The following is a 26651-nucleotide window of genomic DNA, read 5'->3' on the forward strand; positions in this document are numbered from 1 at the left end:
CGCCCTCCAGCGGTGCTCCAGGGTTTTGCATTCCCCCGATCTGGTCCTAATTCCTTCCAACCCCGGATACATCCAGAATACTGAATTGCTCCCCGTTTCGTTTCGTTTTTTTCTCCGAAGCAACTTGTCAGGAAGGACTTTGGAGGCCATTGAGAACAAGACCTAGTTATAAACCCAGTACCGGGAAGGAAAAGATGGAGGCCCTTGCCTTGCCCCTAAAAGTCACCTCGCTTGCTGCTTCCCAGGACCTGTCAAAGCGCCTTTCCTTGCGATCCACCAGCACCTGATCTCTCCCCCGCCCCGCTTCTCGTGCTCCTTGCCAGGCTCGGCCCTGTTTCTGGCCCCCTCCCCTCCTTGCTGGGGAGAGTCAACGATGCGGCTAACAACTTGCATATAGCTCTAAAGCAGGGGTGTCCAACCGTGGCACTTTAAGCCTGGAGGACTTCAACTCCCAGAATTCCCAGCCAGCAAAGCTGGCTGGGAATTCTGGGAGTTGAAGTCCTCCAGGCTTAAAGTGCCACGGTTGGACACCCCTGCTCTAAAGAGAAAGCCCCCCGCCCCCGGGCTTTCCTGGATCGAAAGGTGGTGGTGACAACCAGTTCCTCCTTCCTCGGCCGCTTCCCACCACTACGCCTCAGGTGAAAAGGCGCCCGGCCCAGCTCTACGAGTTGGCTATATAGCAGCCACAAGCAGCAACGGGAAGAGAAAGGAGGCGTGAAAGCTGATGGAGGAGTCCTGGTTCAATCTCCTCAGCAATGTCCCCCGTTCGCCTCCTGGTCCTCGTTTCCTGCCCTTAGATCCTGGTGGGAGAGAGAGAGGGGCTCGCCCCCACCCCAACCTACAGCCCCTCTGGCTTTAGGAGGAGCCGCCCCGCGAAGGGGTTTAAGCCGCCCCAGCCCCTCGGGGAGGCAGGGTGTTGCTTCTCTGCTCCAGGGAAGCCCCGAGCGCAAAGGAAAACCCTGCGCCACGAGTCCTTTCGCAGAGGTATAAAATCCGGGTGTGTGTGTGGGGGGTTGTGTGTGAGGAGACATGTCCCTCCCTCCTCAAAGCCGCTTGTCCCGCTGGGTTAGAACTACATCCCGGAGAAGCTTTTTTTTTCTTCTTCCCCCGGGCACAGAAGAGCTGACTGGAACTAAACCCGAGGAGTCGATCTCGGAGCGGAGAGCTACCGCGGGGTAAGGGACCACTTTGCTCCCGTCCTCTTAAGCCGTCGGACTTCAGCTCGTTTCCTCCGCGGTGATTTTTGCTACCTTATTCTGCCCCGCGCGCCCTCCCCTCTTCTCCTCCTCCCCCCACTCCCTCCTTCCCCACGGTTTTTGCCTGTGGACTCAGCCTATCCTCGATATGCCCGGGCGCTTTCTTGAAACCGCCGGCGGTGCCACGGCGGAAGCCGTTTGGGCTTCGCTTCTCTTCGCGGCGAGCCGGCAAGACGCCTGGCGAGACTTCAGGGAAGCGCTTCTCTCCGGACGGGGAGGGGTGGGGTGGGGTGTGTGTGTGGAAAACCTGCCTCGGGGATAGCCGGCAACTTTGGCGGAGATGCAGCCAGCTGCGGAGCAGAGGCAGGCGAGTCCCTGGCTCCCTTGAAATCTCGCCAAGCATCTTAGCTTGCCTGGGATGGGAAAAGGCGAGCAAGGCCGCTGCAGTCGCCCTCGGGGGCGGGGAGGGGGGCGCGGAGCTCGGCTTTTGTGCTCATCCTGCCAGGCTGAGGAAAGCGCCCGCCCGCCCGCCCGCCGACCCGAAGTGAGAGTTTGGCGAAGGTTTTTGGCGGGGCAGGCGGACGCGTCTTCCAAGCGCCTGAGGATGGAGGGCAATCGACGGGGGCCTGAGGGTGGAGGGCAATCGACTCCAAGTCCCAGCCTGCGCTGCTTCCTCCGCTGCACCTGGCTCAGGTATGGGAGAGGCAGGTCGCAGCACGTCGCGGACAGGACAGGACGGAGCGCGCAGAAAACTCACACATTAACGCATGCAGGCACCCGCTTCGGGACGGGGAGGGGGCAGAGTGGGGTGTGGGGGAGGGTTGGTAAGCGGGGTTGGCAGGCAGATCAAAAGCCCTCGACGGGCCCTGTTGGCACCGAATCCCGGAGCTGGGCTGGTGCAGGATGGACTTGCTGCTGGCATTGTCCCCGGGCACCTGTTCTGTGGCATGGGGAAGATTATAGCCCGGCTGGGGTGCGGGGAGGGATTGCTGCCGTTCCTGCGTCCCTTGTACTGAGAGTGATGGCGTCAGGAGGCCACGGCGAAGCCCAAGCCTGCGTCCAGAATGGCAGCTCGAACCTCAGTGCCCTCTCCAGAATGAAGGGGGCCGTCCCAAGATGAAAGGATCCTCCCCGCTCGGCTTCTCTCCCTATATTGGAGCGCCTGCGCGTCGGACCCCGGCAGGGGTCGCTCTTTCCAAGGGAGTTGGGGGCTCTTAGCGATGCAGGCGGAGCCCGGTAAGGTAGTCTGCTTCTCTCCCCCCTCTTTTTTTTTCTTTCTTTTTTCTTTGGGGTGTGTGGAAGAAGAGGAACCTCTCTTGGATCTCCCATTCTCTAGCCCCAACTTCAAAGGTCTGTTAGCCTGCAAGAAGGGCGGGGAGGGGGGTGGGGGGGGAGAGAGAAATCTACCGGAGCTGGCCGGGAGAGCGAGCGAGCCTTTGAAGTGCCCATCAGCCGCGGGCCGGCACTCGGGTTACAGCTGCTTGGCCCGGGGCCCGGTGGGACGGGCGAGGAAGGGAACTTTGATCTTGGTTACTTCCGCACAGCGCCCTCTAGGCCCGGGCCCGTCCAACGCTCCCTTGCAGCGACGCGGCGCCTCTGCCTCCAACATCCTCCGTCGTTCGAACCCAGGTCCAGCTGGGCATCATCATCATCATCATCACCACCCTTTCTCTGCTTCGAGGATTGACCCCGCCATGGTGCCCTGGGCAACGCTGCTCCTTTTGGGGCTGTTGTTCTGCTGCTGTTTGGGTCACAGCAGCCAGACCGGAGCGCCTCGGGTTTATCTCACCTACAAAGGTAAGAGAAGCTTAAAGTCGTTCAGGTGAGTCCCGGGTAAGACTGTATTTTTGCCTTCCGGTGGCGCCTCCTCTCCTGGGTGGGCATGCCAGTATTGGGAGAAGGGAGAAAGCTGCAAGGGGGCACTGGGGTGGACAAGGGTGAGGCATGGCAATCCATTGCAAAACTCTTGACAGAATAGAGAGCTTTTTTTCTGTTTGTGGGAAGAGAGCCTGGTGATATTCAAAAATCAGGAAAGTAGCTGGTAGCCCCTTTTCAGACTAATAAAATTGATTTGTGGGGAAAAGTACAACCTTCTGATTTTGGGGTTCTTCTCTTTGTTTCTTAAAGACTTATATGCCTACCGTTAGTCACCCAGCCTGTTAGCCTAGATAACGGATTTAATGGCAGCAGATTCTCTGAAGGGATAAAAAACACAAATTAAGAAAATAAATTAGACGAAAATAGTCTTTCAAGGACCAATAATGAATCTGCTGTATATGACTATGAGTTTTTATTACAAGGAATTATCCTTAGATTGGTTGGACTAAGCTTAAAAGACTGTTCCTAAATTAGACTGGTACGTGGTAGAGAGTGCGTTTTTCAGGAAGTCCGGAGAAAATCTAGGTTTCCTTCCTCCCTCCCTTCCTTCCTATTGGAAATGAGGAAATTGTAACAAGTTCCAAGGTTTTACTGTGAGAAAGGAAAGCAGGAAGAATACTTCTTTAACAACTAAATAACATTGTTAAAGTAAACCATGGTCTTTCTCAAGATGACAACTCCTGATAATTTGGTCGTGGTTTTCTTGGCAACAGTGTGGAACTGGTTTGCTGCTGCCAACCTTGAGATTTCCTTGTAGTCACCCATTCAAATTGAACTAAAGATACTTTTTGAGAAGATTGTCTAACTGCTGTTTAGTGCTAAAAGGGGCGATTATGAAAACACAATGACTGGCTCACCAATCATTTTAACTATGCACTCTGATAACTTGAGTAAACATTTTGGCTCTCCCAGGAATGGATTCTTATCATGGGGAAAGGAATTATTCCTGCATCGTATCACTGCTCAGCTTATTGATACTGGTGCCCAAAGTAATCAGCTGTATTCCTAGCTTTGATTGGGGAGGTCCAGGAAGGCAAGAAAATGTTACTTTAATACTAAATCAGTCTCAGCCTAACTGATTCATTGACAGACTATGAGGATAAAAAGAGATAATCCCCAGGTAAGCTCCCAACAACAGTTTAGAGGAAAGTGAGAAGTCTGCTGTTATCTTAAAAAAAAAAAAAAAACCTACAGTACAATTGGATTCTGGAGGGACAGCAAATGTTGACTGTAATGGCTTTGTTTGGCTGAAACCAATAACCTGCTTCTTTTTGCCAAGAATTCCTTCCACCTCTAGTGTCAAACCAAACACCTTGGAGATTTGCAGAATAATTTCTTTTCTGTGAGTCAGCTGCTACATGGTGTGTGTGTGTGGATCTTGTTGTCAAAGAGAAAGTTTGCAGTCATTTTTAGCAAGGCAGCAGATCTAGTTTCATGCGTCAAATCTCTTCTTTTTAAAATTTTAATATTATTTATGGCAATGGCCACGGGTTCCTGTGGTCGTCTTATGTTGGACCTAATCAAAACAGATACAGGCGTTAACAGTACCCAGCCTTGTTTCAAACCACTGCGTCTATACATTCTGAAGAGCAGCAAGTTTTGCATCAGCAAAATGCAAAGGGCGTATAATTTCAAGATCCCATATTCTCAGATTTCTGACCTGAGATGGCCAGTTGTACCTTTAAAAAAAAAAAAAAGGCTAACTGTAGATTATAGATTTTCTCAGTGGCTTTATGGTTTAAAACACTCTAGGGTGCTGGTGAGTGTTATATGTGCAGAACCACTTTAAGGATAGTTTAGCCATGTGGGACCCAAGGCAGCCAATCAAAGCAGCTTGTCTGTGCATGATGGATGCATCAATTTGTGGCTGTCAACACACAGAGTCACCCTCTTGCTTGTTTCTGTACTGCTAATCATTGTCTGGATGGATTGTGTTTTTGCTGCGGAGAGTATTTTTGTACAAGGGGTGTACAAGTTACTGCTGTGTAGGCACATCATACCGTCATCTGTGGGTCCGTCTGCCTGCTTCGGCAAGCATTCTTCCCCCCCACCCCCCAAAAAATGCCCAGTGACCTTGCTGGGTTCCCCTACACTCCCCTCTGTTCTTGGGGATTCCGGCATCTAATTACTTGCCAGCCACTGGGGGAAAGGATTTCCCAGAAGAGCTTAAAATACCCAGCATGCCATACAGAGAAGGGACTAGAACGTGGATGGATTCCCCTTCCTAAAGCACATTGTGGGGCAGGGGAAAAGAGAGGGAGCTTGGCTTGGAGAGGAGCTTAACGGCTAGGCTGTGCATGCCACGTTCCCTGCTATAGATACCCTGCTGCCGTTCTCACTGTAGTTGCTTTGCCGTCCTTTCCTTCAACTATGAAAATGTAGCTCATGTGTACATGTGAAAGGGAGGGGAGGGGGTGCATAAAGAAACAGCGAGAGCCTTGGCCAAAGGACAATTCATTCCTTTGGGCGGCAGCAGCCTTGGCTATAAAAGGCAAAGCTCCAGACATCACTCTGGTTTCTCTGTACACGCGCATGTGCCCGAATGGATAAAGAGATACGCACCCCACTCTGTGTGCTTGCTTAGGCTCGTGGACATACATACATGGACCGTAAGGGATATCATGTGCAACTAGTGAAGGGGTCAGGGGGGACTTGGGTCTTCCTCCCATGGAACTGGGCAGGTTGTGTGCCACCTCTGGCAGGAGGGTTTCTGGTGAGAAACCTGATCAGCCTGAGTCCACCTTGGGAGCACTCTGGGGAGGCAGGTGTCTTCCATGGGAGGTTTTCCACCAGAGTCCATAGCTCAAGTCATGTTGGTTATTCTGGGTTTTGGGGATGGTGGCGGCAAGTACAACAGCGCGTCCCGATGATTGTGCCCGCTATGGTTTAAGCAAGGTCTGGCAGCATATTTGGATTAAGTGGACTCTGTAAGGAGATGCTCCTGCTAAGACAGGCCCTTTGATTATCACAGTATATTAAAGTTTTTGAGCGTGGCTGGTTATAACTCAATAGTCTATCTTGTTCCAAGGTTTGCCACACAAAATAATTCTGCCTGTTCATTCTATGAAACGGGTGAAAGACAAATGGCGAACAGAATGAATTATGCAGGATCCAATCTGGGTCGGTCACTGGGACCAGAGGTTCCAAGCTTTTGGACTGGTGCTGGAAACCTCTCTCTCACCAGAATGTGTGCTTTGAGTAGAATTTGTGTTGCGCCTAGTATTGATATGGTGCCTGGTTGTGTGGGGCTTTTTAGTTGTTCATTAGGGTATTGATGGCCAGTTGTGGGTCACCAGAAGTTTAGTCTTCCGGCCATCCACACGCCAATCAACAACTCAAAAAGCCACACACAAACAGGCACCACATAAATATTATGCAGAGAATAGCCCAAAGCACACATTCTGGCGAGAGAGAAGTTCCCTGAGAATAGGCTCCAGCACAAATCCGAAAGATCGGAAGATTAAACCTCAGGTTCCGGTGTCTGACACAGATTGGATCGTGCAATATTATCCTGGGACACTTATATTTGCCTTCATTCATGGAAATGAATTGTTTTCTCGTTGAACCTCACTCTTGCCAAAAACTCAGCTTTAGCCAGCTATTTTCTCTCGGCTTTGGCTCTTTATGTAGGCAGGTTGGACCTGCCCTTATACAGACCAAGGCCAATGCTGGGTTACAGGTAAGAGAGGGAAAGGACTATTAGAGAGTTGAGCTGGTGATGGGGCATACAGCTGCCCCAGGCTCGCTCCTGAGCAATCCCGCTACCCTTTTGGTGCAATGGAAAATGCTATCCATTTCCTAAAGATGAGACAGAATACTATAAAGTATGGAATAAATTCTATCAATGGTGGGAAAAAAGGAAGGATCTAGAACCAAAAGAAAGTAGGGTTGGCAGAATAGATGATTAGAAACAGAAAATATTGTATCAATGTATAAATCTACATAAAATATGTATTCTATGCCATAATATTATGTATGACAAACAGGATTGTCAGGGCGATCACACCACATCCAATGGTTTCAACAATTTAATCGATAAAACTTTTTCAAAGAAAGAAAGAAAGAAAAAGAAAATGCTATCCATTTCCAGTGTTGGAAGCACCCTCAGCTGCCATTCTGCTCCATTTCTGGAGAATGGCACTAGCCAGGGGAGGTCCATATCAGGTGGCCAAAAATCCTGCCCACCCATGTCCTCTCTGCAATATAAAGGATAATAATCCTGATTTCTTTTACTGGGTTATTGTAGGAAGTGCCATTATATGATAACTAACTCTGCTTCCCCTACTGAAAGCTCTAGCAGGGCGACCCAGGATATAAAGTGGCACCCTCTTGTACCAGCTACATAAATTAAAAAAAAAATTGCTGAATCTGACTTCAGAATGAGTGATGGGACGGCATCTCTCTCATAGCAGAAGGCACCTTTTTAAGCTTAGGAGGTTAGGCAACCTGGGTCTCTTCTCTACAGAAGGGAACATCTAAAGTGTTCCTTCATTTCCAATCGATGTACCTCCTGAGCTTTTTTTCTTTGGGTTTCATTTTGCTTGATAGAGAAACTAATCCTGACTAACGTACATTATGGTTCACCCTTCAAATAACACAGAAATACAAATCACAGTTCTGTGATTGCAGAAGTAATGAGTGATCTGAGCAGAATTCAACTTGCTTGGCATATTTCATAAGGGTGGTGGTGGAGCTAAGGCTAAAAAAGATCCATTATTAAGCCCAAAGAGCTTCAGTCATCGTGCCAAAGACCAACAACGTGCTGACCAGTTGCACTTCCTAGACACATATTTCCCATTGACTGTTTTGGCAGGCTGCAGCCTGCTTTAGTCTGCCTGCAAGATGACAGATGATTCTAATGTTTCCTGATTTCTTTTTTTTTTTTTTTGTAAAAATTTTATTTGGGTTTTCACAAATGTTTCCTGATTTCTTGCTTGCTCCTCCAAAGGCCATCCCTCCTTTTTCCCAAGTGCAGCGGGCCTATGAAATCGAACAATAAGGGGTTTGTGGGACCCAAGGGCTCCATTTCTGCCAAGGCAGACTCCTACCTAAAGGCTTCCTTGTCTGCAACAGAATGGACTTCTTCTGGGTATGGAAATTCCAGGTGGTTAAAAAAAAATGGTGAAGGGGCCTCTGTGGATTTTACTCCACTAGTCATAGACGACTTTAGGGACTGTGCTCATCTTTGTGAGCCAGCATTGTCTGAAGACGTTTCTGCAGTCATGTGGTCAGCGTGATATCATGGAACGTTGTTACCTTCCCACTGAAGTGATACCTATTTATCTACTCACGTTGGCATGTTTTCAAACTGCTAGGTTGGCAGGAGCTGAGGCAAGTAAAGGGAGCTCGCTCCATAGCGCGAAGCTCAGGTCGCAAACCTGGACTGCCGGCTTTCCAGCCAACAAATCCAGTGTATTAACCGCTGAGCCACCGCTCCGCCAATTCCAGATGGCCTCCATGAAAATCTTGTGAACGGATTGTTTTCCCTGTGCCACCAATGATTTCCACCCACACAATCCTGATGGTACAGCAATTGCACCTGAATTATTTATTTTGTCCCAGAGAAGTCCATTAGGGGAGTGAGACCGTCTTCATCTGATGTCCAATAAACCTCTATCCTCATTATCAGCATTCCGTTGGTGATAAATGGATACAGGAGGATGAGGCATTGGCAAGATGCTTTCAAGAGGTTCTGCTTTGATGTTCTCCATCACAGTCAAGAATACCTGATAATCTAACATTGTTAGGTTGTCTTAGAAGAGATTAATGCCGCTACTATATACCCCCAGTGTTATATAATGGGCACTGTATATCAAAACTGGGTAGTATACATGATACAGTCTAACCCTGGGCATATTGCCATTATTTCTTGGGGCAAGCATGATAGTCTCCCACCTGCCATGTGTTAATGCCTGGGGAATTCCATCAGGTTTCCAGAGTTCCTTCCCAGCTTCCAGAGAAGAGATGGGAGATGTCATCTGAACTGGACAGAGAGAGGACAGATTGGTCAGATTCCTGCAATTCTGCTCTCGGCTTGGTTGTTTCTTTAATTCAATTTCAATTCCTCATCTCCCCAGACTCATCTCTCCCCTGCATCTGTTCCTCTTCAACCTCCTGGAAATCTGCTTTTCTTCTTGGCTTTAGCCCACTTGCCTAGAGGGATTAGGCCAATTTTGGTCCCTGATCTCTGCATTCTTGCCTAGACTTGACTACAGAGCATAACTGGGCCTGGCTGGTGTCCTCTGGCCTCATCCCCAAGGTCGCCACAGGTGGGAAGTTCACCCCATCGCTCTCTGATCTGTGCCCATGGAATGTGGCTAGGGGATTGCTGGGGGATTTAGACTCTTTGCTGTACCAGCCGCTGAACACCCCCCCACACCCACGTTGGCTCCGCCTTTGCCACTTCAAGAGACCAAAATACCCCTTGAGCTCAGCCCAAGCCAGCCCACCCCACCCATCACGTGGGTCAACATGATCCAGTTGCTGCCCTTTCTGTGTGCAAGGAGAGCGGGGGAGGGGGGGGCAAAGGGTAAAAAAAAAAAGGCAGATTAGGATTCTGGGTTCTTGTCTTTTGTATGGTCAGGTGGACAGTGGGCTAGGGCAAATTCATCACATAGGACTGTCCTCTTCCAGAAAGATGGCCAAGGGGCCAGATATCTCTAAGAAAGTAGGGGACCTTTTGGGGGGGACCTTGCTCAGATGAAAATAGTCGTAGGTGGGAAGAGTAAGGAGAAGTGAAGACCATAGAATTTCCCATCGGTGTTGAATCTCCAGGCAGCATATTGAATGAGTTATCAAGTTATAGCTTTCCCCACTCTAGTAAGATAACCAAAGTTCGCTTTACATCAGAGGTCTCCGAACTTGGCAACTTTAAGACTTGTGGACCAAAGTCCACAAGTCTTAAAGTTGCCAAGTTTGGAGACCCCTGCTTTACATAAAGATTCCTAAAAATGTATTTAGGCGCAAGCCTGACCTGTCTTTTTGTCAGTGTGTAAATGGTGTCCTACTCCTGAGAAGTAGGCGGCAATGAGGCTGGTCCTTGACTCTGAGGCTCTCCCTCCACAGAATTGTTAGAGACCCGCACTGCTCGCCCTTTCAGCTTCAACTTTAACACCAGTGATTATCGCATCTTATTGGTGGACCAAGACCAGGAACGTCTCTATCTGGGGGCACGAGATTTTCTGGTGGCCTTGGATCTTCACAACATCAACAAGGAGCCACTGATTGTAAGTCGGGGGGTGGGTGGGAAATCCCTCTGGATCAGTTCAGAATGTCGATCATGTTAGCATTGATGATGTTACTTAATTTGGGTAATAAAACATCTACAAGAAAACAACCAAGCTCAGAGAGCAAGAAAGACCTCTCATGTTCATCAGGCCCAACGTTTTTCTGCAGTGGTTGCTAACTGCCTTGGGTTGGGTTGACAGATGCAATAGAGTAAACAAGGCAGTGGGATAGGTATATCCCACTTACATATCTTGAAAGATGGACAGGATTCATTGGGTTGTAGCTCAAACTAAGAAAGGCCAACTGTAAGAGGAGTTGGAGAAGCAATAAACCAAAAGGAGCGGCATCTCAAGATGACCCTTCTTTCTCTCTCTCTTTATTTCTCTCTCTCTTTATTTCTTCAGATCCATTGGCCAGCATTACCAAACCAGGAGAACGAGTGTCGCTTGGCAGGGAAAGGGCAGAGAGTAAGTGGCAATGGTTACCCTGTACCTAGTGCGTTTATTGGCTTGGCTTCAATGCATCTGTGGACTGAAAATACGTTCGGTTTTGAGTGTCCAAAAGCTATCCAATTTCTTGCATCTTTGGAAGGAAAATAGTTACTTTTGGTTTTGTCTCAGTTGCTAGGTTTTTTTTTTATTCTATACAATCCAGGATCCTTAATCTATGTATTCCTGGGAAGATGGAGACTGTATGAACGCCTGCCTGGCAACTCCTTGTATCTTCCAGCTCATGTTTTCCTTCTTCTTGTCCTGTAGGGTGAATGTTTCAACTACATACGGCTGATGGAGCCTTTGAACCGTACTCATCTCTATGCCTGCGGAACGGGGGCTTATCATCCAGTCTGCATCCTTATCAATCGTGGTTGGCGCTCTGAAGTAAGAAAACGGACCCACGACCCAACAATGTCTTCCTGCTGGAAAAGAACCATAGAGTATCTTAGCGATAGAAGGGCATCTCTCTCTCTCTCTATGCTCAGTCTGCGGCACCTTTGGGGAACTTTGAGGAAGATAATCAGAGCAGAATAGGAATTAACTCAGCTGGCTGGTGGTCTGCCTTGATATGAGGTCACTTCTATGAAGGGACAGTCGAGAAAAGAGGGCAGGGCAAAGACAGAATTTGGAAGCAGGGACTGGAACACTTACCCTGAAAGTGACTTCATTTCTATATGACTTGAAATCAAAGTAGGCTTTCGGGATGATGTTCCTGTTGTCCTTTCCCTGTTTTCTTCTCCACAGGAATACCTGTTTCGCATAGTGCCTCATTCACTGGAACCAGGCAAGGGGAAATGTCCTTACGACCCCCGGCAGTCCAGCATGGCTGTGCTTATCAGTAAGTAGCTTTGAGTGAGTTGAGTTGGATGAAGTATTGCTAAGATACAAAGAATAACTGTGCTGCTGTATAGGTACCATGCGGAGACTGTGTTGTAGCTGTTAAACCCAAGCTGCTTCTTCCTGGGTGGCATGGCCGTGCTCCATAGCTGTCATATGATCCCACAAAAAAAATGGTGATTGGTTTAAGCAGTTGCTGACATGTGCTGTGTGAGTGTGTGTCCGTCCGTGTGTCCATGTGCTCTTTTTAATTGCAGGTTTCCTTTGAATCTGAATTGCCGCACAACCCTGCTATCTATAGCTCCTATCTGATCTTTGTGGCTTTTGGTTTGTTATCAGGGCTGCAGGAAGTAAACAGCTGACTGGAGGGGAACAAAGTACTTGGGAAAGGTCTTTGCGAGAGAAGCTTTCGTTAATTGCACAGAAATGCTTGGGATGGCTGAGGTCTCATATTCATCCCTGGCATTTCATTTGAAAGGATTGGAGGGAGCAGAGCTGAGAAGTACCATTGTCTGACACCCTGGCAAGATCGTGTCTGTAGGCAGCAGCAGCGGCGGCAGCATCTATCATGAGCTTTACCGATGCTCCAACGATACCATTCCTGTGATGATGACATAGCTGAAATGCACCAATACGTCCTGATGTCACAATATCTTAGGCATAAATTGTGGCCTTGGTGCAAATGGCATCAACACACCCAAGCCTACTTGATCATTTCCCTACCCCACCCTCAAGGCCATCCATGCTGTTGAGTAGATTTGATTGACAAAGCCTAAGGCACCTCCCTGTATTTTAATGTTCTCAAGACTCCATATCTTACAGAGTTCCCCTGATTATGCCTGCACATGATTACTCCCAATGATGTTCCATTGTTCCTCTTCTTCCTGACCCACCCCCTCCAGATAACACGCTGTATGCTGGAGTTCACGTGGATTTCATGGGCACCGATGCTGCCTTGTTCCGGACCATGGGACCACGCCCAGCTGTACGTACAGAGCAGCATGATTCCCGGTGGCTCTACGGTAGGAGGCCAAACACCATCTAGAGAAAAACCAAGGGGGAAATTGGACTGAATGATGAGATAAAGAGACCGTGACGGAGAACACATAGAAGAATGAATTCTTATAGCGTGAATATCTTATGCAGCGGGAGGTGGGGGGGGTGGGAGGGAGGAGGATGGCATCAGGATAGTGCCAGGACTTGCCAGTCACCCAGAAAAAAATAGTACAGTAGCCTTTGCCAGGGCAAGGGCTGTTCTTGGAGTTTGACTGGCAATCCAAATGTTGGCAGGAGCAGGGGAACCATGTTGTGTTGGAAGCAACTTCATACGATTGCTCCCCCATTGATGTGAAGCTGCTCCTGTCCAATTAAAAATTGTACTCTGTTGACTGCAAGACATGGCTTCTGGGTGCTGCGTCCACTAACAGAGCCTGCAGCCAATGAAACGCCTCTGCCAAAGAGCCAAAGTCAGCAGACTTTATTTTTCTCTCCTTCATTCTATTGTAGTCTCTAAAAGGCCTCTGTTGGTTGGTCTGCAGACAAAAGCACCCCAAGGCGCAGGAGTAGACAGGGACCTGCAGAGGAACTGTGCCTACTAAGGAGAGGGACCTTATACTTTGGACTTGCTTTATGGCAGCATCTCTTCCCAAAAGTTTGCTTCAGGCTAAACTAGAGTGTTTGCAGTCTCCATCTGGTGGTGGACCCATGCAATGGCATCTCTTTCCCCCTTCCCCAGACCCCATTTTCCTCCAAGCCCACGTCATTCCTGACAGCTCCGACCACAATGATGACAAGCTCTACTTCTTTTTCCGTGAAAAAGCACTGGAGGGTGCCGTGGGGCCTGCCGTACTCGCTCGGGTGGGACGGGTGTGCCTGGTGAGCAGAGTGGGATTTCATCTTTGCTATGTGTGTGGGGGGTGTGTGTGGGGGGAGCAGGGTTGGGCAAGGCGGACTGAGCAGAAGGGTGAGGCCACCGGGAGCTCCTGCTGGAGGTGTGTGCTTTGCTCGTGATCTCTTACGTTCTACTTAGAGATCCTACAAAAGCATCCAAGGGAATGAAAGGTTTGACTCGGGAGTCAAACCAAGCTTGACTTCCACTCTTAAGAAGAATTGCCCACCGCTTGTAAGCCTCCCTCTTGAAGGTGCCACGCTGGATCTTTAAGAGCAAACAAGATTGGCAAATGTTGACGGGACAGGAATGCTAAAGTCTTCTGTGAGACATAAAAAGGGTCGCATGATAAGGACTCCCCACCCCACCCCACCCCACCCATAAGATTTGGCAAAGTAGCGATCAACTTTGGAGAAGGAAAAATAAAGGGTGAAAAGAGCCAGCCTTACAACTGCAACTGAACAGAGAAGACGAAGCAAACGGAGTGGCCCTTGGGGGTGGTAGATGAAAACGTGTTGAGGGCAAGGGAAAGACACAAAGAAATACAAGCAATATTGTCCCTTTCCTGTTGCAGAGTACATACATACCCTACAGGCAGCATAGATGCAGTGGTGGGATTCAGCCAGTTCGCACCAGTTCAGGAGAACCAAGTTGTTAACTTTCTGAGCCGTTTGGTGAACTGGTTGTTGGAAGAAATCGTCAGGGCAGAGAACCGGTTGTTAAATTATTTGAATCCCACCACTGCGTAGATGGTAAGCGGGCATGTATCCCTTCTGCTCTCTGGGGGATACACAATCATGAACACAATCTACTGGGGTGTTTCCTTAAGAATCATCCCTGGTAGATTTTAAATTTTCCCAGCAAATGGAAGGATGGTCAGTGCAACCCTACCGGGTGGTGAGGGGACAGCTGCTGCGTTGCAATTTAGGGTGAGTTCTCAGGAGTGCAGGCAGTGTGGAGGGCTGAAATGCTACTGCACAGCCGAATAGCTTGTTTGGCGCTGGGGGAGGCCCAGGTCCACAATTAGAAGAGGGAAATGAGATCTTCCCCAGAGTCCCATTATTATCTTGGCATGGCTCTCCGTGGTGGGAAGTTGCAAAAAAAAAAAAAAAAAGTATTTAATCTGGAGATTTCAGATCAAGGGTGAGCAGTTGTTCCAGCCAAAAGAATTCAGCCTTTAGCATGCCAGCAACCATATGTAGAAAGTCAGGTGGGGCCAGGATTAAAACTAAATTTGATTTAATAACATACGTTTCAATTCAATTATATTTAAATTTATTTTAGTGAATATTTATAAAATGGTGATTCCTTGTCTTTTAATAATCCCACCCCCTTTGGTCATGTTGTACATTGCAATTTGGTGACAGCTGTTGGAAGAATCACAAATTTTGGAGACCACATGCCATCATTGTACCTCTTGAGCCGTGGTGGCACAGTGGTTAGAATGCAGTACTCAGGCTACTTCTGCCGGCTGCCTGCAATTTGACAGTTCAAATCTTACAGGCTCAAGGCTGACTCTGCCTTCCATCCTTCTGAGGGTGCTAAAATGAGGACCCAAATTGTTGGGGGCAATAGGTTGACTCTGTAAACCACTTAGAGAGGCTGGAAAGCACTGTCTAAGTGCTATTGACTGTAGAGTTAAAGCTTCCCATTGCACTCAGTTGAGGCCTTCAGATTTGCCCCAAACTTGGAAGAAGTCTTTCTCAAACAGACTCATGCTGGCTTGGGTCAATGGTAGGTGCAATCCCATTCATCTAGTGGTCTTAGGATGGAGTAGGCTGTTCTATTAGGTATCCTTTTACCCTGTACCTTGATTCAGCCTAATTTTTGCTGCTCACAGCCTGCAAGCTGAAACATAATTCCCAGGTGCAAACAGCTGTTTTCACCCCCTTGCAGCTCAAAAGCGGTCCCATATCTGTCTTTCCTCAAGGTTTATGCATCTGTGGAATCACGGGGATCGTCCTAGTTAAATCTGTTGCATTTTTTTTCCAGAACGATGATGGTGGACAGCGCTCCTTGTTGAACAAGTGGACGACATTCCTTAAAGCCCGTCTGGTGTGCTCTGTGATTGGAGAGGATGGCGTGGAGACTTTCTTTGACGAGCTGCGTGAGCCCTTCTTTTGGACAGGGAGAGCTTTTGTTCTTGGGACAAGAGGGGACAGGGTTGGGGTGTAGGGATCGCGGTGAAGGCCTGGAAAATTGGGCCTTGATAAAAGAGGCGGGGCTGGGTTGTTCAAGGGATGTGTGAGCCAGAAATTCTGCCTAAAGTTTGGAGAGAGATTCCAGCTGAAGGGCTTAAAGATGGGCTGTGCTTAAGCAGTGACCAAAAAAACAAAAAAAACCAACACAAAAAAACAGCCATTGAAATCTAGCATTATGGCCATTTAAAGAGTATTTTCTGCCTTAAGTGTTGATGCTGAACTTCAAGCCAATGTAATCTAGCACCTGTTTGGATTTGGCAGTGTTGTTGGCCCTGGCCATTGTATAAACAGTCCCTGAATCTAGTATGTGAAATGGCCATTAAACACACAACACACACACTTATTTAAACATCTTTCTCTTTCATTTGTTTCTTAAAATAACTTTCTCGTGCAAGCTGGCAACTGGGAGCATTTGCAATTCCTAAACATCTGGAAGACTGCCAGTTGGGGAAGATAAGCCTCAAAGCATGAACTAGATCTGTCCATGCTGACTGGGGAACCCTGGGAGTTGAAGTCCATACAAATTCAGGTTGTCAAGGCTGTGAAACGCCGTCCCAGAGCTTTGCAGGGCAAACCTTGCACACACATCTCCTTCGAAGTGCTCGACTGGTTTGTTTCCTTCCCCCCAGGTGATGTTTTCCTTTTGCCGACCCAGGATGAGAAGCATCCCTTGCTCTATGGGGTCTTTTCCACCCTGGGGTGAGTAAAGCCCATGCGATGGGGTTGGGGAGACCCTGCGCAGGAGACCCTGTGCCTCACTTCCTCTGTCCTTCTGGCTCTGCCTCTTCTCCTCCAAGGTCAGTGTTCCGTGGCTCGGCTGTCTGTGTTTATTCCATGGCTGACATCCGCACCGTCTTCAACGGGCCCTTTGCCCATAAGGAAGGACACAACTACCAGTGGGGGCCGTACACAGGACGTGTGCCCTACCCTCGTCCTGGAGCCGTGAGTCTCAAACATCTTACTCTCCAAGTGTTCAAGGTTTCATTTCCTGTTTCCTCTCGCTCTGTAAACTCCTTCCAGTAACCTCTTGGCTCGCTCCCGATTCTGAGCAAAGCAAGCAGGAAAAGAAAACTGAATCCTAATTCTTTCATTTTTCTCCAGTTATGAGTTTATGGGATCGTTTTTTTCCTTTTTTTTTTTTTTTAGTGCCCGGGAGGAACCTTCACCCCAGGCCTTCGCTCCACACGTGAGTTTTCTGATGAGCTGGTAACCTTCGTGCGGGCCCATCCCTTGATGTTCCATGCAGTCTATCCCCTCCAGCGCCGTCCCCTCCTGGTGAGGACCAATGTCCCCTACAGCTTCACCACCTTGGCTGTGGACCTGGTGGATGCCGTGGATGGGCGCTACGAGGTCCTCTTCCTTGGCACAGGTATGTCCAGCACTTTGCAATTCCACCCGGGGACCAGCTCTCACTTTTTAGTTTCTACTTTTTAGTTTTGCTACTTTTTAGTTTCTCATTCTAAAAGGCAAAAAGACTTGCAATCTAAATTACGTTTTGATTCTAAATAATAATGACGAGAACAATAATAGAAAGTAATTACAACCAGACCAACAAATATATACCCAGATTCAGTTCACCCAAGATCAGAATAAAAGAAAACGCCCAATTAAAAATTACTAATTGACCAGACAGTGAAAGTTATTCCAACAGCTATGACAGGGTTGGCTTCTACATTAGCAGGTTGTAGTCAAACCACCAAGCTCATTATGGTAACTAAGTGGAACTAGGTAAGTTTTGTAAAAAAAAAAAAAATCAGTTGACAAATTGTAGAAAACAACATACGTTTTCCTTACCCAAATTATCATAATTTGGGTAGGAGGTAGAGAATTAAATTCAGGTATCCAACTTGATAGGATACAACAGAACGTGAGAACCAAGGACAGGGGCAAAGGGTATCCTGTGGAGGAGAATTGTTGCAATGTCTTTTCTAAAATCATAGAGAGCAAAGCATTGGAATTTGCCCGGGAGAAGGAGGCCGCCTCTGCAAGATGGATGGGGCGTTTAATGAGGTTTTTGGCAGGAGCAAAGGAACTTCTGAACAAGTGTTGGGGATAATATTCCAGGCACTATGGCTAAATAGACTATTAAGTGCTTCAAGTATAGAATAAACACTGAATTCACGTCTGAGATAAATTACTTTTTGCTCAAAATCTTCAAAAATAAATTGGGGCAAGAAAGGGTTTCAAAGCAAACTCTTATTTACAGGTTTCAAGGGAACAGAATTTCATAGAAGGGGAGCCCACTGTAAAATAGTCTCCATGTTCCTTTGCCCCCTCCCCATTTCAGATCATTGCTATTTAGAGAGGGGGGGGCTTTCACTGGCAAATTGACAGCTTTCCATTCCCACACAGGAGTGGGTTTTGAAGGTAAACAGCGCTGTCTTAATTCTCCTCAGAAATAGATCTGTCATATGCCCTTCACTGAGCAGCATAATCATTGTCTGATGAATGCTCCTATTTTCTCCCTCCAGACCAAGGTACAGTGCAAAAGGTGATTGTGTTGCCCAAGGAACAAGGGATACTGGAAGAACTGACTCTGGAGGAAGTTGAGGTGTTCAGGGTGAGCAAATAGACAAGCCCAGTGCTGACTTCCCCTTGTTATGTTCGCCATTTTTGCTCTTCTCAAGGTTTCCCCCCTCTCTATTGTCTCCTCATAGGTACCAGCTCCAGTGAAGACGCTGTGGATATCCTCAAAACGAGTAGGTGGTTGTTCAGGATATATATCGCAAGGAATTAAACAAGGCACAAATAATTACTATATAAGAGTTGGGGGAAGGAAGAATGCCTTCAGTTCATCAGAGGCAAAGGGATCTGGGAACAGTTGTTGAGTACCAAAAGCCACAGGTTTATCCCACTCTCCTCTTTTTGTAGCAACAGCTCTATGTCTCCTCTGACATGGGCGTTTCCCAGTTGACCCTCCACCGATGCCGGGAGTATGGTGAAGCCTGTGCTGATTGCTGTCTGGCCCGGGACCCCTACTGCGCATGGGATGGGCAACGTTGTGCCCGCTACAGTCACACAGCCAAAAGGTCAGTTTCCAAAATTGCTAATGCACGTTGCAGAGTTTGGAAGCAAAGCCAACCAGGGCCAGAATTCTGTGTGTGTGTCTCATCTCAGTAAAAGAGCCAGAATCATGTTGAATGGAGGAGGGAGCAAAACGAGCCCTTCTATCCAGTCAATTGCCTGTGAGAAGCAGCATGTGGCAGGACCAATCCTGACTCCTTGGCCTGGATTTTAGCGGTTCCGCCTGATCTAGCTTCATATTTTCACCGAGATGCATGCCCTATTGCACTGCCTGACGAGAACAGAAATCAGAGTCACTTAGCAGACAAGCAGAGGGTTAACCTTACAGAATAATCATGAGACAGACTTTAAGTCATGCACAGATAAACAGAGACATGAGTCAAGGCAGGTTTGTACACATGGCAAGAAAAATTGAGTTGGCTCAAGACAACAGAATTTGGAATCCGTCTACTAAAAGAGAAGGTTGAGCCCAGAAAATTGAAGAACTGCTTGAGTTCTTTTTCTTTTTTCTTTTGACTGAAATAGAAAAAGTGTGTTTGTGTGTGTGTATTTATATACTGTATCTCTACATATTTATAAATCTGTATCTCTATGTAAACACACACATACATACATACACAGGGTAACCCAAAAGTCAGGCTCCCCCAGGCCAATCAGGATATATTTTATTATTTTTTTCCCAGATAAAATTCTACTGTACTTAGGTGGGTTCCTTCATGAGCTGGCAGCAGAGGAAATCTTGGATTTTCTAGATTCTCCCAGCAGTCACAAATTACAGTTGCATGTATATGTGTGTATTTGGTGCAATTAATAACAGCAAGGCAGCATCACTTACCCCATTCCCTACCTCGTTCTGTTTTTCCATGCAAACATTGCTTGTGTACCCCTGTGGAAAGGAAATGCTAATTGAGATCAAGTTTGCCTGGAGAAGAAACAGGCATTGAAAGAGGCAGTTAATTTTCAGGTCATTTGGTCTACTGATGGAACTTAGTTTAGCTCTAAACAAACCGAGGTCTGTTTGGAGCCAAAATCAATCCTCTCTGGATTAATTGCCTCACCGAGTTTTCCTGTTTGCCTCAACTCTTAACCTTCCTTGGTTAGCAAGTGTTGTGAACAAGACCATTGTGCGTAAAAGTTGCTTGGAAGACAAGAGCATGGTGGCGTTGCTTTTCTGAAACTTACCATCAAGTCATAAAGAGGAAATATATGGGGAGTAATCGCATCACATTTGTTGGGAACAACGTATTTCCTCAGCTGCTGTGTAAGAGAGTGAGCAATGAAGGGTGTATCTTTTGTCTCTGACCAGGAGGAGCCGTCGCCAGGATATCAAACATGGCGATCCCCTGAGGCAGTGCCGTGGATTTAACGCCAAGGGTAAGTCTCTCCAGATCTCCCTATGAATGGACGTCAGTCTCTACTTGCCAGCCAATATTGTTTGTTTGTTTTTTAAAAATAATGGACACAGAAGTAATTTAGCAGCCTGAGAAACAGACTGGCATATGGGATGAAAAGGCACGTTTTTCTCACATCCCTTCCACGGGTTAGGATCTCTAGTGGTCAGCATTTTTGGAGGAAACACTGCAAAGAAGGCAGCGAAATAAAAAGTCTAAAGAAAACTTAGCTGTAAGGTTGAGCTGTGCAACTCGTCAAATTTCCTTCTTAAATGAGGAGTAATGAGAAGGTCAGCAAACCCAGGTTACAAAAATGTTCACTAGATAACAGCAAAAAAGATTTAAAAAATGTTCATTCTTTGCACGTCCTCTGGATTTTTGCAGGGCACATCTGCAAAAGTTGTTTTAACGAAGGAGAATAGAAGTATAGGTACTCCTTGGTTAACCACTGTAATTGGGACTGGGAACTCTTGTCGCTGAGTGACACGGTCATAAAGTGCAACATCTTATGAGTGCGCTGACTAACAGTGGTAGTTCCAGCAATTCCTGTTAGGTGAATCCCCATTGACTTCGTTCATCTACAGCTGGTACTGAAGGTTGCAAATAGCAATCACATATCCACTGGAGGGCTGCAATGGTGACTTTGAAGAACCAGCCACGGGTTTCCTTGTTCAGTGCTATTGTAACTTTGAACCCTTGCAAAACGAATGGTTGTTAACCAAGGACTACCTGTACAACCATTAGTCCATGGAAATATATATACCTGTTTTGCATGCCAGAAGGAATCTTGGAATATCTCACTTTAAGAAATATCATGAGGTCTACCATGGCAATGCAAGGTGGAAAGTTGTTGCCACTTAGTAGGCAATATTTGGCTGGGTGCACCAATTGCCTGTTATAGATTAGGAAGATTTCAATACTCGTGTAATTCTGAAATTGAAAAGTTGAAGAAAGATTGTACCTGGAACGTTAAATAGTATAATGGAGATTTATAACGTGAAATTGTACTTATTCTCCAGCATTCATGATTAAGAGGACAGCCTCATGCTGAGGCAGGAACAGAATTTAATTGACCATTTAGGAAGTTGGCTAGCTGTGAGACCCATTCTTCAATCTAGAAAGAGAAAGCAGGGTTGAGGCTTCTTTGAACAGGATAATAATTTGTAGGGAGTCGCAAAACAAATAACAGTTGGGTGGAGAAGGCTTGTGTTAACTTGTGTCACCAGCAGTGCAGGCTGATATTAGTGCAATATTATGTAAATACACATTATTAGCTTGCTTTAGTGATCGCAACTTAAGGAAAGGAGGCTGGAATATCAACACATCTGGAAGTTACTAGATCGGAAAATTAATTTAGTTATTGCTAGCGAAATTGTACAAGTTTCCTGATTCTTTCCAAATTGTTCATCTTTCTCTCTGGAGCATGGAAGTGTTGGGAAATAAGGAATTCTTTGGTGTTGCTGTTCTTCTACTGATGGCTAGGCACGCTAGAGGAAACAGCAGTTGGCTGGCTACTGGAACGGAAACAAGGATAACTAGCTTGTCTGATTGGCCAAGCGTATATTGGAAAAGGATGCGAAATTGTACAGTGGGAAATAAAGTTTATCTGAGTAAAAGCACTGCATTTTAATTTAGCTCTTCCTGTGTCCCCCGCCCCCCAAATGCTATTTTCATACATTTATTGAGAGCCGGATACATAGATTTTGTACAGCTATAGATAGCAGCTCCTTGACATTTACAACTGGAATTAATAATCTGAAGGCTTTCCTGCACTTGTATGTTAAGTAGTGGGCTCCTCCTGCTTGGTGAAGCTTGGTTACTTTTGGTAATGATTGTTCACTGTCTCCCCAAAGATAAGAGAAGATCAGACAATAATGTCTGAAGGGACCAGGTTGAGGAAAGTGATCTGTACGTTTTCATTGATGTCTGTTTCACAGATTTTTCTTTCCGTTGCATCTACCTTCTTAACTGCTTTTGGGGCTTTCTTGTCTTTTTAACTGTGTCACGTTTTGGGTTTTTATCTATTTAGGTTTTCTGAATACAGCACCTCAGTATTTCAGTTGGCATTGCTTCTCTCCCTAATTGCAAAAGTAAAATTGTGCAACAACATAGAAGGTGGTAGTGGATGTATCTATCGCTAGGCAGATACAAGGAAATCATTTTTGGGGGAACTGCTTGTTTGCTTTCTAAAGTAAATCATCTTGGTTATTGGCATAGTGAATTGAGGACTTCATATAAGCCATCTCTGCTAGTTAAGTGTCAGACGACTACCTAAATCTATAAAGGAAAAGTGAACCGTGCATTGTGGTGCAAAACCTAGTAGTAGCTCTAGTGATTCTCTCTCCGTGGAGCATCGAGTGTAGCTTCTGCTGACTTCAGGGTGACCTCTTTCAGATGCTTATCTAGACCAAGGAAGTTGAGAAACATTCCAGATGGTGTTTCTGTAGCCCAACCAAGAAAATAACATGAAGTGGACCTCAACACCAGTGCATTGTTTCCACCATCCTATTTTTTGATAACTTAATTTCCATGGAAATTGATAAAAAATTCTAAAACAAAAGGCACATGACTTCTTTCTTTAGGCTCCTTGGATAACTTATGAGCACTTCTGCAAATAAAAGGGCTGCGTCTATTAAACTACACTTCTGGATACAGTTTATAATTGTATCATGTTTTGAACAGAGCTCATAGTTTTGTGACTTGGCTTAAGAAACTCTTCCCTTAACCAAGATTGCATTTATGAGCTACTTTCCTGAAGCCAGCAGTGGCTGAATCCAAAGTCACAGTCCCATAATTCATGTTTCACTTCTCTCTCTCTCATGTCCAGCCCCATTGCACCCACTCTGCATATACAACTTCCCTCACACACACACACACACTTGCTGCCCACATACTCACATACTCCTTGCTCCCACCTTGTAATTGCTCCCTTGCACTGCTGATTCATGGAAAAAGTGTCTTATTGATCCACAAAGAGAACATAGTCTTTTTTTTTGTACAAGTTCCCCCATTGTGCATGCAAGCCATCACACTTGGGCAATCCTGCTTTGTGTGGTAGAACCTGTATCACGTTAATAACCATTTTTTAAAAAAAAGAGGCAGAAAGGAAGATGTCTAGCAACAGACCGTATGCTCCTATAAGGCTGTAATTGTGGACATGCTCTCTTCAAACTGCTAGGGAAGGAAAAGGGGCCTGCTTCTAAACAGTCCTGGGTAGATTACATTGTTAATATCTTCCAGATGTTTTGGACTTCAACTCCCATCAGCCCAAGATAGCACAGACACCGGCAAGAGCTGTATTGCAAAAAACTTTTATTTTGTTGCCTTTGTAGTACTTGAAAGTTTAACCAGCAGCCTGCTTTGGCTTTGCACACATTTTTACAGAGGACAACTACCAGATTGTCCTTGCTCTGACCAGGACAACACGGGGGTGACAGGTATTTATAATGTCTACTGCATCCAAGGACCATTTCCTACTAATGCTGAATTATTATTTTTTACTGCGTTCAAGGTGGGAGAAATCCTTGAATTTTGTTCTCTCTTCCCTGGTAAAGGTTGAAAGAACATAGGTGGTACATTGTCATAGCATAGTACTTTAGAAATGAGTAAAAAAATGAGCAGTCCTACTGTGTTCATTTTAGCAGAAATCTGGAGAGAGCTGCTGGGTTTCTTAGATTAAATATTTGTATAGCAACAACTTGTTGGAAGCCAGACTGGTGCTTAGCAGACTGTCTACTTCCAGCCTTTACTGAAATGCAGTGGGGTCTCAGAACTCAAGGAATGCTGTTCCCCTCCCGGCCCCCCTGCCCCCCCATCACAGCAGAACAGCAATTAAGTGAGCAGATTCAGTACGGACTAGAAGGAGGAAGTGTGTTTCTGGAGTGTGAACCCCGATCTCCCCACGCGACCATCAAGTGGCTTGTGCAAACAGACGATTCTACCAAACGCAAAGTGGTAAGTCCTGCTAAGCATTACGGCACGTGGCCTTATGCTGCGGGCGCAGATACTGTGGGAATTTGAAACCGAGGATTGGAAAAATCTGATCATATGGAGGGCACTCTTTTTAAGAAAACAAAATCTAAAAGTCACTGTCTCATGGTGGATGTTGAAGTTGGCAACTGAAACTTTGCCGAATTCACAAAACCTGTAATCAGACTCGCATACGCTTTGTTAGATCAAAACCAACCACATCATACAGCTTATGCAGACTAGGCCACTGACTAGTGAAATGGCTGTGTTAAGATGCGAATTGAAAAAGCAAAGTAATTTCAATTTATGTCACACTCTCTTTCCTTCCCCAGTTGCCCCGGGATCGCATATTGCTCCAAACACCTCAGGGTGTGCTTTTAGGCCCAGTGATGCCATCCGACAGTGGGCTCTACCAATGCGTAGGCACCGAGAATCGCTTTCGCCACACGCTGCGGCGGCTTCGTCTGCATGTCCTTCCCCGGGCTTTGCTGGAGGGGGCCATCACCTCTGAAGAGGCACCCACCCTGGGCATCTGTGAGAGCTACTGGCAACAGTTCAACAGAGCCCAAGACATCCAGCATAGCCAGAGCGGCCACCAGGCCCACACTGGACCCAGCCTGTGGAGTTCTGAACAGCAGTCCAACTGGGACAGAGCTGCTCAGCAGCACTCGCTGAACTGGACCACCAGTAGTCCCAATCACTGGCAAAGCGGCAGCACCAGCAGCCGCCGTCGCCCACACCACCACCGCCACCACCACCACCGCTCCAGGCCATGGGCAGGGCATCGAACTCCACCTCGAAGCTGAGCTGGATGGAAGACAGTGGGCAGGGAGAGGCTTTGACCTAATCTTTGGCGCGAGAGAATGACATTCCAGGGGACTCTTTTTGGAAGAGCTGAGTGGATCTAGAGATGGGGAAAAACCTCTTTGCTTCCTCCAGATTGAGGGGACAACACTATTGCTAACAAAGTGTGGGGTGCGGTGTGTCCAGGCTAATTCCAGGGTTTTTAGGACCAGGGCTTACCGGCTCTTTCCTGAAATGGAAAGCTGGCCAGTGCTAATTGCAAAGGCTTTGGCATTCTTTCTTTTTTTTTTTTTACAGTATTCATTCCCAATCTTATGCCATCCTCTCACATCATAGAAGGAAAACTGTGGGGCTTCCTTCAACATTAACACCATCATTTTATTAACCCTATGCTGCAGAAGCATGTAGCAGAAAATAAAATACCAGTTTATTTTCTAAACAAAATGGAAAAGGGCCGTTGTGGATTTGTGAAAGGAAGAACATTTCCATGCACGGTGAGCCCAATGTTACAAATAGTTTTAAGATCCAGCCTCGTCAGAATCAAGCCCTGCCATGAACCGAAAGAGGGCAATGTTAAAACGAGTTTAGTGGTTTATCCCGAGTACTGCCTACACCACAGGTATTTAACGGAACCCTTTGCTTCAATGGAAGTACTCACACCATTCCTCTTTTTGTCCAGCCTTAACTGAATAAGGAAATACAGAATATATGGGCTTGGTGATACTGTGGGCCCAAATGCCAGTCTATCAACTCCTTTTCAGTCAAAAGAAAGCAGGAGGCTTTAATCCATTACAGATGCTAGTTCAGGAAGTATATTTTTATGGCAGAAACACATAGGCCTTTATCTCGATTCCTTCCCCCTTTCTGATAATTTTAATAGAAATGGTTAAAAACCTTGCAGGTTATGAGCTCTTCCAGAATAAGAAGCAACTGATTCTGTATTAGATCAAACCAAATTTCATCTACAGTTGAGCCATACTCTGGGCCATCAACTCCCACTTGTAATACACATTTAAATTTCATTTACTTTGTTGATGGGTCTTACCAGCTTTATTCCTGAAGAATGTAATATTTTTAAAAAGCCATTGGAGTCAGGGTATGAGAGGGAGAAGTGGGGCTATCACTACAACTCACGGAATGAATTCTAGAATATGTGATGATGGGAAGCTCTTTCGAAGCTCTTTCCCAGGCTGCTTGGGATTGCATAATCTAAACCTAGGTGTCAATTTGGCTATTCCCTATTTATTTCTGCTATGCCTCATTTCTTAAATTTAACAGAGTATTTTGATGTCCTTACTTGCATTTTTTCCTAGATAAATATTGAGTCATGGGAAGATACACCCTCTCATTCAACATAAGCTTTGGTATGAGATTTTTGTGAAAAGCATCTGAAAATTTCAAGTACACAATGATCTTCTGATGATCACTAATTTCACATTTGAGACACAGAATTCTAAGATTTTTCTCTCACAGAATCCATGCTAGTTCTTCCTCGGTTTGCCCAAGGTGTATTCAACTACCTTTAGTATAATAATGCTTTCTACAAATATACAGAAAATGCCACTTTTTATAAGTCATACATTTTAGCTCAAACTTTTATATTAAAATTAAGAAATCGTGGTTAAATAATATGTAGCCCAGTTGACATTAACAGTTTCTCCTTCAATTATCATGAGCCCACCGATCACCTCTACTTAGCATGTCTTTAAAGGTGCATTCTCCAAAAAGATTCTTAAATTCAT

The 26651-nt window shown here is 46.3% G+C and overlaps 1 protein-coding gene across 9 annotated transcripts; it reads left to right on the forward strand.

Annotated features, from left to right (window-relative positions):
• The first annotated feature begins 702 nt into the window (after nt 1-702).
• LOC113417736 (semaphorin-3F-like) lies at nt 703-25353 on the forward strand. Of its 9 annotated transcripts, none has more exons than XM_087956810.1 (18): nt 703-1175; nt 2741-2993; nt 10140-10300; nt 10706-10768; nt 11060-11179; nt 11540-11633; nt 12535-12654; nt 13368-13507; nt 15513-15627; nt 16351-16420; nt 16519-16663; nt 16868-17090; nt 18193-18281; nt 18379-18420; nt 18593-18750; nt 20052-20119; nt 23960-24090; nt 24438-25353. In XM_087956810.1, the coding sequence occupies exons 2-18, from the start codon at nt 2891-2893 to the stop codon at nt 24909-24911; spliced, it is 2316 nt and encodes a 771-aa protein (XP_087812936.1). In that variant the 5' UTR covers nt 703-1175; nt 2741-2890; the 3' UTR covers nt 24912-25353. The 9 variants fall into 9 exon arrangements, with proteins under 9 accessions (XP_087812936.1, XP_087812929.1, XP_087812934.1 ...); XM_087956803.1 differs by having other exon boundaries at nt 704-1175; nt 23879-24090; XM_087956808.1 differs by having other exon boundaries at nt 704-1175; nt 23957-24090.
• The last annotated feature ends 1298 nt before the right edge of the window (nt 25354-26651 follow it).

The sequence above is a fragment of the Notechis scutatus genome, chromosome 2 (assembly GCF_049901735.1).
Source record: "Notechis scutatus isolate UNSWTSFEM ecotype Mainland chromosome 2, rNotScu1.2, whole genome shotgun sequence".
Lineage (NCBI taxonomy): Eukaryota > Metazoa > Chordata > Lepidosauria > Squamata > Elapidae > Notechis > Notechis scutatus.

Coding starts and splice junctions, on each gene's coding strand:
- LOC113417736 (XM_087956803.1), top strand. CDS start 2,891: ATGGTGCCCTGGGCAACGCTGCTCCTTTTGGGGCTGTTGTTCTGCTGC. Junction 2,994..10,139: donor GGTTTATCTCACCTACAAAG/GTAAGAGAAGCT, acceptor CTCCCTCCACAG/AATTGTTAGAGACCCGCACT. Junction 17,091..18,192: donor GGTCCTCTTCCTTGGCACAG/GTATGTCCAGCA, acceptor TTCTCCCTCCAG/ACCAAGGTACAGTGCAAAAG.